At 39.7% G+C, this 13,279-nt stretch overlaps 1 protein-coding gene across 3 annotated transcripts in view; it reads right to left on the bottom strand.

The window, feature by feature from the left end:
* The window catches only part of BICC1 (BicC family RNA binding protein 1), a 265,859-nt gene that overhangs the window by 16,080 nt on the left and 236,500 nt on the right, over positions 1-13,279 (bottom strand). For all 3 annotated transcript variants that reach the window (XM_045568788.1, XM_045568790.1, XM_045568791.1), the window contains exons 16-18: positions 10,712-10,751; positions 10,164-10,318; positions 4,550-4,706 (exon numbers count right to left, since the gene is read on the bottom strand). In XM_045568788.1, the coding sequence (XP_045424744.1) occupies positions 4,550-4,706; positions 10,164-10,318; positions 10,712-10,751 (352 nt within the window). The remainder of the gene's footprint in view (positions 1-4,549; positions 4,707-10,163; positions 10,319-10,711; positions 10,752-13,279) is intronic.

The raw sequence follows: 13,279 nt of genomic DNA, 5'->3' as shown, positions 1-13,279 counted from the left end.
TAAAATACCTAGGAATACACTTAATTAAGGAGGTAAAAGATCTCTACAGGGAGAACTACGAAACACTGAGGAAGGAAATAGCAGAGGAGATAAATAGGTGGAAAACTATATCATGCTCCTGAGTCGGCAGAATCAACATTGTTAAAATGTCTATCCTACCCAAAGTGATCTACAGAGTCAAGGCAATCCCTATTAAAACACCAACATCGTTTTTTGCAGATCTAGAAAAAATAATTCTATGCTTTGTATGGAACCAGAGAAGACCTCGTATAGCAAAAGCAACCTTAAGCAAAAAGAACAAATTGGGAGACATCAGTTTACCAGACTTAAAGCTATACTACAAAGCTATAGTAATTAAAACAGCATGGTACTGGCACAAGAACAGAGACACAGACCAATGAAACAGAACTAAGAATTCAGATATAAAACCATCCTTATATAGCCACCCAATCTTTGACAAAGCAGACAAAATCATACACTGGGGAAAAGAATCCTTATTCAATAAATGGTGCTGGGAAAATTGGACAGCGACATGTAGAAGACAAACAGGATCCGCACCTTTTACCTCTCATAAAAATCAAATCACGGTGGAAAACAGACTTAAGCCTAAGGTGTGAAACTAAGAATTCCAGAAGAAAATGTTGGAAAAACTCTTATGGACATTGGCCTAGGCCAAGAATTTTGAAGAAGACCCCAAAGGCAATCACAGCAACAACAAAAATCGATAAATGGAACCTGATCAAATTAAAAAGCTTCTGCACACCCAAGGAAACTATCACAAGAGCAAACAGACAACCTACAGAATGGGAGAAAATATTTGCATGCTACACATCTGATAAAGGGCTGATAACTAAAATTTACATATAACTCGGGAAAATCAGCAAGAAAAAAATCAAACAACCCCATTAAAAAGTGGCCAAAGGACATGAACAGAAACTTTTCAAAAGAAGACAGACTAATGGCCAACAAACATATGAAAAAATGCTCAACATCTCTAATAATCAGGGAAATACAAATCAAAACCACAATGACATATCACTTAACTCCAGTGAGAACAGCTTTTATCAAAAAGTCCCAAAATAAAATATGTTGGTGTGGATACAGAGAGATAGGAATGCTCATACACTGCTGGTGGAACTGCAAACTAGTACAACCTCTGTGGAAAGTAATATGGAGATGCCTCAAAGAGCTACAAGTAGAACTACCATTTGATCCAGCAATCCTGTTTCTGGGCATCTATCCCAAGAAAAAAAGACATTCTATAACAAAGACATCTGCACTGGAATGTTTATAGCAGCATGATTCACAATTGCAAAGATGTGGAAACAACCCAACTGCCAATCAATACATGAGTGGACTAGTGAAATGTGGTGCATGTATACCATAGAGTTCTACTCAGCCACAAAAATCAATGGTGATCTAGCACTTCTTGTACTATCCTTGATAGAGCTGGAGGAACCCATTTTACTAAGTGAAGTATCACAAGAGTGGAAAAACAAGGACCACATGTATCCAACATCCAATTGGTATTAACTGATCAAGACTTATATGCACATATAATAGTAACATTCATCGGGTGTCAGGCAGGTGGGAGTGGGGAGGAGGACATGGGTATATTCACACATAATGGGTGCAGTGCACACCATCTGGGGAGTGGACACGCTTGAAGCTCTGACTCTGGTAGGGCAAAGGCAATGTATGTAACCTAAACACTTGTCATTTGTTCCGCTGTAATATGCTGAAATTAAAGAAAAGGAAAGAAAAGAAAAAGAAACAACAGACAGGGAGTGGAAAGAGTTGCTTGGACTCAGCAACAGGAGCTTGCTCAGGAATGAGCTGGAATAAAGATTAATTGAGTTCTCTTCAAAAAAAAAAAAAAAAAAAAAACGAGTAAATAAGAAGTGCTAAGAATGGTGCTGGAATTCCTGGATTTAATTTAAGGCAAATTCATCTGTTTCTTGGAAAAAATTCTGAGACAGTCATACAGAGCTTTTCCTTGGCTCTGTAAATGATTTGGTAGACAAAGGTTTCAACACACTATCTGTGGTTCTCAGAACCTATAGACTATTGAACCATGCCAAGTACTTCACCAAATACGCATACACACACACACACACACACACACACACACAGTTTTGGAGGTGCTAGCAGAGCTGTGCTGCCATTCTACCTCCCCAATCAACAATTGGCTCTTGCCTGTGTAGGAAGTCTGTCCTTTACACCAAGGATGTGGCTTTAACAGCGATTCCCAGAAAGGTGAAGGAGGAGGAGGACAGTCACCTCAGCCAATCAGATCTATTTAATCTACTCTGGGGATCCACACATCTGCCAAATTTAAGAATCTTGTTCTGTACTGTTTTTGGTGCCATTAATCACTTTCTCCAGTTGTTTTCATCTCCCAACTGGGATGTCCTTTATGTATCTCAAGTGGAAGGAATTTCCTGATAAAGTTTCTTTTTCTCTTAAAAACAGATGTTGTATCTCTTGTTGGGAGAATGTGTAGACAAAAGGACCCAGGACCAAGGCCTGAGATACTGAGCCCTGGGACACTCCATCATTTAAAGGCGAAGCAGAGGCCCCAAAGTCATCAGAAAAGACTGGGGAGGCGTGACTAGTGAGATTCTGGGTCAAAGGAGCAAAAAGCAGATCACGGTAAGTGCAGCAGAGTGACCGCTGGACTTGACAACACGGAAGTCACTGGCAGGCTGACCATATAATTTATTGTCCAAATGATACGTTTATGTTTTTTGAGAGAAGAGGAGTTTTTGAGAATTACATTCGAGTAATTGGTATAAACAGAGATAGCCAGGGAAAACTGACATATTGATGACCTCGAGAAGGGGATTAGGAGAAATTAACTGTGCTATTTAAATACAGTAGCCATTGTCCACATGTGGCTATTAACAGCTGAAATGAGGCTAGTGTGAATCAAAATGTTCCATCAGAGTAAAATATATTGCAGATTTTAAAGACTCTGTACAAAGTAAGAAAGAATATAAAATATCTCAAATAATTTTTACATTGATTACATATTTAAAAGAAATATTTTACATATGTTGGGTTAAATAAAATATATTAGTAAAATTTTTAAAAAACAAGTGTTTGAAAGTAAAATATTCTTAGTGACAAAAGTTCATAATGGCCCACAACTTTAGTTTTGTGTTAACTACTTATAGTTTCTATATCCTGTTTTAAACTCCCTACACTCTTGAATCACCTGAAAAAAGCCAAATGACTGTGCTTCATTAACCATTTCTGTTTATTAATGAATCCTCCATTTTAATGCTAAACTTCAACCCAGCTAAATAATATACTCAATTTTAATTATGCAACATTAAATGAAGGGAAAGGAAATAAAGATAGAAAAAGAGAAGCACAAAACAAATTTGCCTTGGGCTATAGACTGGACATCATTTACACCCCTGTACCTGGCACCAGCTGCCTCTCGGCTCCACCATACTGCCAGTGGTGGAGGACCCAGCCAGTGACTATTGGACATCTCCAGGCCACTACTGACAGTGCGCTTGGGAACGAAAGAGTTGACTGTGCTTTCCTATTTAGACTCGGCCAACACTATGATTGCTCTTTTCAAATCTGAGACTCCTGACAATACAGCCAACTTGATTGATGGTAACAACTGGCTGTTAGTGAGTGTTTCTATGCTTATCTAGACTGCCTTTCTTCAAGTACTCTTCAAATACTCCAAGCCACATGTTTCAGGATTCCAAATTTGTCAAAAACCCAGAAAGAAGGTATTAGGGGCATATCTTGTCATGACTGTGTCAATTCTTGACTGTTTACCTATTTGTACAGCCTAGAAGTGTGAGTGCTGTTATAGACAAGACTCCGGACTCACGCTGAGTCTCTGCCACATTTGCTCAAAGGCAGAACCCCTATGCTGTAAATTAAACTTGTTTTCTGTTCATGCTAATTCAGCTCTATCTTATCAACTTGAAAAATCAAATCCTGCTCTTCACCTTTAGTATCTACGCACTGGATAGTGTTTTTGCAATGGTCCAAGATGCTAATTTGATCACATTTTTCTCAACTGCTTTCTTATGTCCTTGTGTTTTCTTTGCCATCTAGATGTTTGTGCTTATATTACTCATTCATGCATTCACTGCACAAACGTTTACTGAGCACCTATCTACTAGGTATCGGACACTCCATTAGGCATTAGGGAAGAAGTAACAAATACAGTGCAACGTAACAGAATGCCTGGCACATGGCACTTCAGAAATGTTTGCTGAATGAATAAATATGGCCTCTGGCTTTTGGGGCTCAAATTCCACAGGCAGAGACAGACATGCAGATAAATAATTACCCTTCAGTGTGGCAAGTGCTAGAGTGCAAGCATGCATGAAATGCAGTAAGAGGAGAGAACTAAGTGGCCTGCTTCACCGGAAGAAGTAGGGAAGGTGGCACATGAATTGCACCAAGCACTTGAGGTCACAGAGGCGCTGGAGTGGTACTTCAACATCACGGCAAATCAACCAAACACCTTCTAAACTGAGTATACCTCAAAGTATGAATAAAAGACAAAACTCACTTGATTTGTTTTGCTTACGCTTGGGGCTGCCAACAGAAGCTGCAAAGTCACTATGACTTGCGGGTCCTATTCCATTCCGGTCTCTCCAGTTATCAGATTCGCTTCCACTTCCCAAGTGCTCACGACTGTTGGACCGTGACAGGGACATTGATGAGCCCTGTAAACAGTCAAAGCCAGATAAACAAATGTTTAATAAGGTGGGCTTCTCAGGGTGGGAGGAGAAAAGAATTCACATTGCACCACTACCGTTTACAAACCACTGCAGTTACCCATGAATGCTGACTGTGGTACCTGTCTATAGACTTCATCCTCCAGCACCAAGGACGCTTGGTAATACGCACGACGAAGTGTTTTTCCTGATCATGAGGGAGAGTTCTGAGAGCCCTCAGTATAAAGAATCCCTCCTATAAAATTTGGGAGAGTAGATGCTGAAGTTCCTCCCTATTTGGGGGACCACAAAGCAAATCTTCCATCTGCTATCACAAAGATTCTCTGCCTTGTATCACACAAGAATGAATGGGGATGAGCTATAGCCAAGCTAGATCCAATGCTTTCAGAAAAACTGAGCTGCTAGGCCAATAGGGCCTGAGGCTGGAGAGAGATCTGGCATTTACCCCTGTGTTACCCTCCCCCTAACAACTATACAATCGCTCCAACAAATTAGATACCTGGAATTACTTATCTTTGTAAATTCTCCAAAGTAAAAATAATTTAAAACATCTCAAAGTATGCACCAAACTTGCATTTATTCATTTCTTTGTTCTTTTATTTAAGCACCATATTACAAGCACCCTACTTTGTGCTACCTGGAGTATTAAAGTCAAGAATCGCTGATTTGCAAAGTTTTATGTTCATTGGGTAATTCCAAGAGAATCCTTTACTGTTCACATCGATAAACTCACTCATCTCGCAACAGCGTAAGCACAGTTGACCATGCCCTTCTTTAAACACTTCCTTCTTTAGGGCATCATGACACCCTAGGTCCCCAGGTTTTCTGCCGACCTTACTGTATGTTTTATAGGATACTCCTTCTATTAAATATTTTCCATTCTAAATGTCAGATTATCCTGGGGCTTGGTCCTAGGACCCCTTCTCTCCTCTCTGTTCACTTTCTTGTTAGGTAATCTCAACCTCTTTCAAAGTCTAATGACAGCAGTGCCCTATGTCTAGATTTGACTTCTCTGTTGAAATTTAGATTCATAAGATGCCAATTGATGCCTCCATTTTACTGTCTGATAGGTATCTTAAACTCAGTATGGTTGGAGTTGTTGATCACCTCTCCCCCCGGCCCAGCTACCCGTCAAGCCTATTCCTCTCTCCGAATGCCTGTGTCCCAGCAAGTGACTCCACCATTCACCCAGCTGCTTCAGCCAAAAGTCTAAGGCTCATCCTTGATCCCTCCTTCCCGCAACACATCCGATGCATCAGCAAGTTCTATCAGTGGCATCTTGAAACATACTCCAAATCTGCACACTTCTCTCCATCTCCACAACTGTCATCGACTGCCTCCTTAATGGCCATCTTGATTCTACTCTTGCCACTCTCCCCCCTAAAATCCATTTTCCATAAAGTAACAATATTGATTTTTTAAAATGCAAATTAGAACAAATCTTGGCTCTGCATAAAGTCTTGTAATGAGCTTCCATTGTACCTTACCACGGGCTCACGTGCTCCAAAACTGAGCCTCTGCCTCTCTCCAATCTCATCGCCAGTGCTCACCCACCCTGTCCTCCTCTTGCTCCCTGAACTCACCAGCTACCTCTGCCTTTAGGGCGATCATGCCAGCTGTTTCCCTGGCCTAACACTCTTTCCCTAGATCTTCACAAGATTGGCCTTTTCTTGTCATGTAGGTTTTAGCTTGGATGTCATCTGCTCATAAGGCCTGCTTTACAACTACCCAATCTAAAGCAGCCTCGGTTTCACATTTATCAGGGACTTTTATCACCTAATGCCTTCTTGTTTACCTGGGTTGTGTTTTTTTCTACCCACCAGAAAGAAAGCTCTATCCACAAAAGCAAGAACCTTGTATTCACTAGTGCATAGAATTGTACCTGGAACACAGAAAGTGCTTAATATTTGTGGAATTAGTGAGTAAATCTCAAAGATTCTCTTCCCTCCATCTATGGAATGCCTTTACTGAATTTTGGGAATGGGTATAAGGAAATGAAGCCTCCTGATGCCAAAGATGACTCTTCTAACGAAAATATCTTTAATATTTCCACTCTTAGATTTGTAAGATTTAAACTAATCAGATAATCTCATTACTCTTAGTGCTAGGGAAGTTTAAAACCATCTTTGATTTTCAATGCAGGTTTTTATTTGCTCTGGAGAATATGTAATCATTACTTATGCTTTTAAGAGATAGACGGCAAAAAGAAAAGGAAAATCCCAAACCTCTTTGTAGCTTTGTTGAGGTGACAGAGACACTGCACGTCAAAGCAGCTTTTTGTTTGACTTTTGGTGTCCCTATATAATATCAAGGAAACAGGGTCATATTTTTGAGTCTTGGAGAAAACAGAAAAGCTTGCGAGTCCCTGCTTCTTATCTAAAGGAGCTCTTTGAAATGAGTTAATTTCTCAAAGCTACCCTGAAACTGGGAAAAGAACGGCTCAAGTCTAGCTTCTCAGTGATACTGCACATACCTGAAGCAAACTTGCTAGAGCAGGAAACCCCGGTCCCTGGCATGCCCAGTGCGCAGCTCTCACCCGTCAGGACCTGCTGGCCAAACATGCTGCCTCTTACAGATCAGCATTCTCCTTGTTCATTTTGTTTTATTTTTCTTCAGAAAGAGAGTAAGGAAAAGGAGAGTATTTCTAGCCACCCTCCAAATTAGAAAATATTAGTGCTATAAGCATAGATGTGGTTTTCTTAATAAATTTTTTCTTTTCACTTTTCCCCAGGTGCTTCCCCATGTCCCAGTCCATGGAAGTGACCCTTACTGACTGGTTTTCATCCTTTTGAGCCATGGAAGAAGATAAGGAAAGCTGTGCACATGCAGGTAGTAAGTGCTGTAGAAAATCAGAGAATGAATGCTATGTGAGGGGCCCTTTCCCTCCATCTCAAAGGATTTGGGATGCATTAGGAAAAGTTCAAGTCCTGCATACCAGGGAGAATCTATTATATAACACCATTCCTAAAAAACCTTGATTACATCTCTCCATCAGTAGCATTTAAAGGGGCAGTGAAGAAAAGCAGATTACAAGTGAATGACCATGCTCCAATCCAGCTGGTTCCACTCGGCCTCCCTCCCCGTCTTTAGTGTGAATGTGCTGCTAGACACCAGCCAGGATGGTGGAGCAGGCTAGCCCACCATACCCAAAGCAAGGAGAGCCACAGGAAGGGGTTCAGGCACTGAATCGGGGACACTGCACAGTGGTCTATCTGTCCTTGCAAAGTGCTAGAGCAGAAGAGCCTTTCAGGCTCCTATGCCCGTGTCTGCCATCATGTCCTTTAGTATTATGTCCCTTTATAGCACAGTTTCGTGAGAGATGCCTGCATCAGAACCATACTAGGTTCTTGCCGAAAACGCAGGTACCTGGTACTCCCTACCTGCCGAGTAAGACCCTGGAGGCCGAATCTGCATTTGTATCAAGCTCTCCAAGTGACTCTTATGCCCATAAAAGAATCAGCAACATGGTTGTAGGTCAGCTACCTATCACCTTTTGCTATGGACTCTCCTGGGTTAAATCATTAGGAAGAGCAGTATGAGGGTATTTTTGTAAAATTATCTCAAGTCCTGTCTCTGACGCTTACTGACCATGACCTTGAGTAAGACACACAACCATTCCAGGGCCCTCTTCCCTCACTGGGAGTTTGTGGGGATAGAATAGAATTTTGGATGAAAATCCACCTCATAAACCACAAAGAACTAAATGAATGTGATTTAAGATAATTACTACATTCATATAATACCCTAAGATATCTTTGGATACAAAAAGCCTAAGGCGCTTGAATGCGCAGCAATACCTCCAATGAGCCTTCATGTACATAATCTCATCTTTCAGCAGGCCCCGGTTTTCTTCAGGGCAGAGTTCTCCGGTGGAAATAATAATAGCAGCTCAATAAGTAATTACTAAGAATTTACCATGCACCGTGCTAAGCACCGGGTGCCCTCCCCGATGCCCTTCTCAGTACAGCCCAAAGGCGAGAACAGGCTCAGAGGAGCGAAGTCACTCACCAAAGCCAGACGTCTGGTCAGTGGTGGTCAGCAGAGCCCACGGCCCCTGCACTTCACCACTACATTACTGAAAGTATCATCATTTTCAACTTGTCAAACTGTTGGTCTCGGAGAGCAGAACTCAATGAGCATTGCAAAAGTTACGTATTTCATCTCTGAAACTACAGAACACAATCAACAACCTAACACTTCACTCTGCCAAATGCAGGGGTGAGTGAAAGGGACAACCATAGGGTGTATCAGTTGAAAGTCTAAAAATTAGCACAGCAGTGTTACGGTCTCTGCTAACAAAAGGAGGTGTTTGTTTTCTCTCAGCGCTGTAACGGCAGAAAGAGTAGCAGCCCTCCTAGAGCCTCAGCATTTTTCATAATGGTCCCTGCATGCTCGCTGCTGAAGGTACTTTCAATCTTTAAATATAGCCTGGCAGGTTGCTACTATAACTCTAACAATGACATTCATAGGAGACTACTGTTCGTTTTAGTATTTCAATTGTACTTGCTTTTTCACTTACTCCAAGAGACAAAGAAAAAAACAGCATGTTTGCTTTCGCCTTTCATCAACAGCCTAATTTATGACAAAGAAAATGGGAGGAGAAAAGGAGGTCAATCGACAAATGCTAGTTATTAGACTAACAATTATGAAACCCTTAACCGGTATTTGTTTTTCGGCCTGCGGCGCTCTGGTTGAGCACTGTGATTCTTGGATGCGTCGTCTGCATCCACTCTGGGTCTGCAGTGCCCCTGCGCTGAGCTGCGTGTGCGCGCTCTCTCTAGCGCCACCCCCCACTCCCTGAGGCTTACAGCCAAAACCGGATACCCTCAAATGGACAAGTCCTGCGTGGTGAGTCACGTGGAGCCTGGCTGAGGAGTTTGGAACTGTGGATCCCTCCTCCAAGTGGTAAGAATGCCAGCTGCCCAGTCTCACCCTGAGCAGTGCAGCCAACATCTGGGAAACATAAAAATTCTGGAGCTCTTGTTTGAGATACTTCCTGCTGTGTTCTTGGCACGTCTGAACACATCGAATTTTTAACTCGTATCTGAAAACCTGTTTTTGTTGAATATTTGCCTTCTCCCCCTATGGTGCCCTTGCTAGTGATACCCTTGGATAAAAGAACTCTTTATCCATTTTTCTGAACTATTACCTCGCCTTTCTCTTAATCTCAGCCCTACTCTGTCACTTATGATACACCCCACCCCCAACAAAAACACACGTCCAAATTTACATTTCAACAACTAATCAACAACTTTGAGAGAAGATACATAAAAGACCATAATATATATGATTGCACTGATTTTGTCAAAATATGTTTACAGGAATAGAAATAAAAAATGACCACTAATCGCTTTCCCTTGCGTACATAAAAAATACGGGAGGATGACTATTTGCTTTTACTGAGAGAACAGAAGGGAAGAATGGGTTGGGCGTGGCTCTACAAACCTCGTAAGTGGTTGTCATTGTGGGTTTATAGGACACATGATTGGCCCTTCTCAGCTCCTTGATAGTTTCAGCTGGCATGGATTTAGAAAACCCCAGGCCACTCCAGGTATTTGTGGGCGTTCTGACCTCCGTCACCACTGGTTTCTTTAACATAGCTTTGGAAAACAGAATATATTAATAAAACAAATGCCTGGTATATTTAACGTATTGCTTAAGTAAAATACCAATGATAGGCATTGCTTCTTTGATATGTGTGAAGAAATTATCACTGACTGTTATTTCTTAACACAAAATGCCTAAAATGTCTTAATAAAACATTTTAACTGAAGTAACAGTAAATGAAAAAATGCTACATGATTTCTTAATTGATCTAATGCTAACTTATTCAACAAAATATGTCTAATCTCAACAGAATTTGTGCAACCTGAACCCAAACATTTTGGTTTCTTTTGTTTGAGGGTCCAATTTCTCAATTCGCCATGAGTAGTCAAAAAACTATTTATGAGTGTATTAAAAAACAAAGTATAAATCATTAGTATATCATATACCTTTGGTTGCTAATAGCTTCTTTTGTTCATAGTCAAATGCCTGAAAATGAAACGGAGAGAAAATATCTTTGTTGTCAGTCTTTCCAAATGTCATGCCACTACCCCACAGTTAGAGAGAGACACAGGTTTTGACTGTATCCCCTGCATCTGCCTGAGACACATGCTAAGCTTTGCACCATAATGTGACAGAAATCCAATGTAAGCCTGATGAATTTAAACATGTTTTCTAAACTAATAAATTAGAATAAATTACTATTTCTGATTTTAATCCTGGCAGTGACAAGAGTTAGAGTTTTTCCTTCAAAAAGAAAAAAAAATCTTATTTATCATAAATATCTAGCACATCAGGGCCAGTATCTGCTAAGTATAGTAAATAACTCCATAATAGTTATGCTCAGTTTCAAAATAATACATTACCAAAACACTGTCAGGTATCTATTGGCCTCCTTTGTGTCTCAAAATCCCCTCTTCATTTAGGTAAGCATGGCCTGAAGTAGTATGATGTTAAGGCAACTTAAGAAATTATTTAGCCTAAGTGGCATAGTCTTTGCTTTTGAAGTGAGATAAATGGCAAATGTCTAGTTCTAATCTATAATGGCATTAAATGAGTAACTATGATGCAGTCAGGTCTACATAGGGACCAAGATAGGTCTTTTTGAAGAAAGGAGTGCAGATATAGCTACATCTCAAATGCCATTTGAGTGTTATCAATTCTCCAACTTAGGAACTAACTCAGACTTGATTTAAGCAGCCTCAAAGGCCCACCCGGTCAAGACCCAGTTGGCAAGAGCTCTCTAACCCTTTTCCCAGGAAGATTACACCATATAACTTACGGTCTGAAACAGGACACTTCTGAGAGTGAAATGTGCTGTGAATAATAGTCAGGCCAGGATAATAAAAGTAAACAGAGGCTGTTCCAGACAAACCAGGATGTGTGATAACAAAAAACATGGCAATAAATCAGGAGAGCCAGATTTTTAGACAACAGCTTGATGGTGTTTTTGAAACCCTAGTACTAAAATGGCACCGGGAATTAAAATCAACTTTTACTTATTAACATCTAAGGGCAAGGGGTGGGGAAAACCTAAATTCACCTGTTCAGTAAATATTTATGGAGTGCCTACTGGTGCTAAGCTCTGTGGAAGAATACAAAATGAATCAAAAATAATCTATGGCCTCAATGACTTACAGTCTTAGGAGAGTTGAGAAAGAGAAATAACTATAAAATAAATTAGGAAGTAAGTGTGAGAAGAGAGGTGGAGATATAGCTCTCCAAGAACGATCAGGAGACAAAGATCATTTTCAGCCAAGGTAAGCAGGCAAGTCTTCAATCTTCTCCCTGCCAATGCTCAGTGACTATTATCATTGATTTCTTAGTGATTTTCAGAGTCAGCTATTCACTAACAGCATCAATACATCTATATAAGTTGCAATTCTATCATCAAGAACACTTCATCCACCCCAAAAGAAAGAAACATAAAATTGGGTTCACTGAAGGTATAAACCTGACAGAAAAGATGATGAGAACCACAAGACAGACGAAAACCATAAAGGATTATAAAGGGTATCCGATATTTCCTAAATGAGAGAACTTTAATTTACATTAACTGAAAATAAATTCAGAGAAAATGTAATCAGTGTCTTTTTTAAAACACTGACACATTATAAAGGCCATGGCTTTTGTAAAAACATTCATCTAAAAACTCATGAAAATATTCAAATGCAAAGGATTAAAAAACAGACAAGAAGGATTGAACTGGAGTTTGCACTGAAATTGCAGTAGCATAATTTAGTTCCATGAGTTAGTTTCTTTGACATATCTATGGCAGTGTTTTTGTTTCTAGGATTTTGTGAGAAAAGTTTTCCTCTTCTTTAGAGGTGGAGGGATGACGGTGATAAATCTCTTACTGTAAAATAGGTAGGTCTACCCAGTAATTCTGGTTCTAAAATCAAATGTTTATAGGAATCTCTAAACAGAAAGCACAAATTCTTATCTTTCATATTTGTGATCCATACCAGATTTCTGAATTTTGTGGACAATAGCCTATTTTGAATAATTAGCTTAATACTTTGAAAATGGATACAGAGAAAGTCCCTATTGAGGAAATTGTTTAAAATAATCACAAAAATCTGTGAACTAACACAATCATCAATATTCAGCATCTATTTTCAAATAAATAAAACTTCACATTATTTTCACAACTATCTTTAAATGGCACCAAATTTATCATCTCCATTTCAGACAGAAGATTGTATCTATTTATCTAAGACTATGTCATGAGGCAGTAATACTTAGCAACACAGTCCTTCACATTCATCTAAAATTTTTTCAAGTGAACAGATGAATAATGTTATTTGCCTAAGACATAGTGACACAGCTCATTTTGTACCATTTTTAATGTCATATCTTAAAGAACTCTTCTCACTAAGGCTAAATTTAGTATTTTATTTTTAATTTTTATAGCAAACTAGCTACTGTATATATATTTAAATTCCATTTTGAAGGGATTACAGAAGGAAAATCTAATTTCTGCACTACTGCTGAACACTCACTGAATTCTCTATACC

Source organism: Lemur catta, chromosome 14 (genome assembly GCF_020740605.2).
Source record: "Lemur catta isolate mLemCat1 chromosome 14, mLemCat1.pri, whole genome shotgun sequence".
NCBI classification, from domain to species: Eukaryota; Metazoa; Chordata; class Mammalia; order Primates; family Lemuridae; genus Lemur; species Lemur catta.
This window is presented reverse-complemented; position numbering and strand designations above follow the sequence as displayed.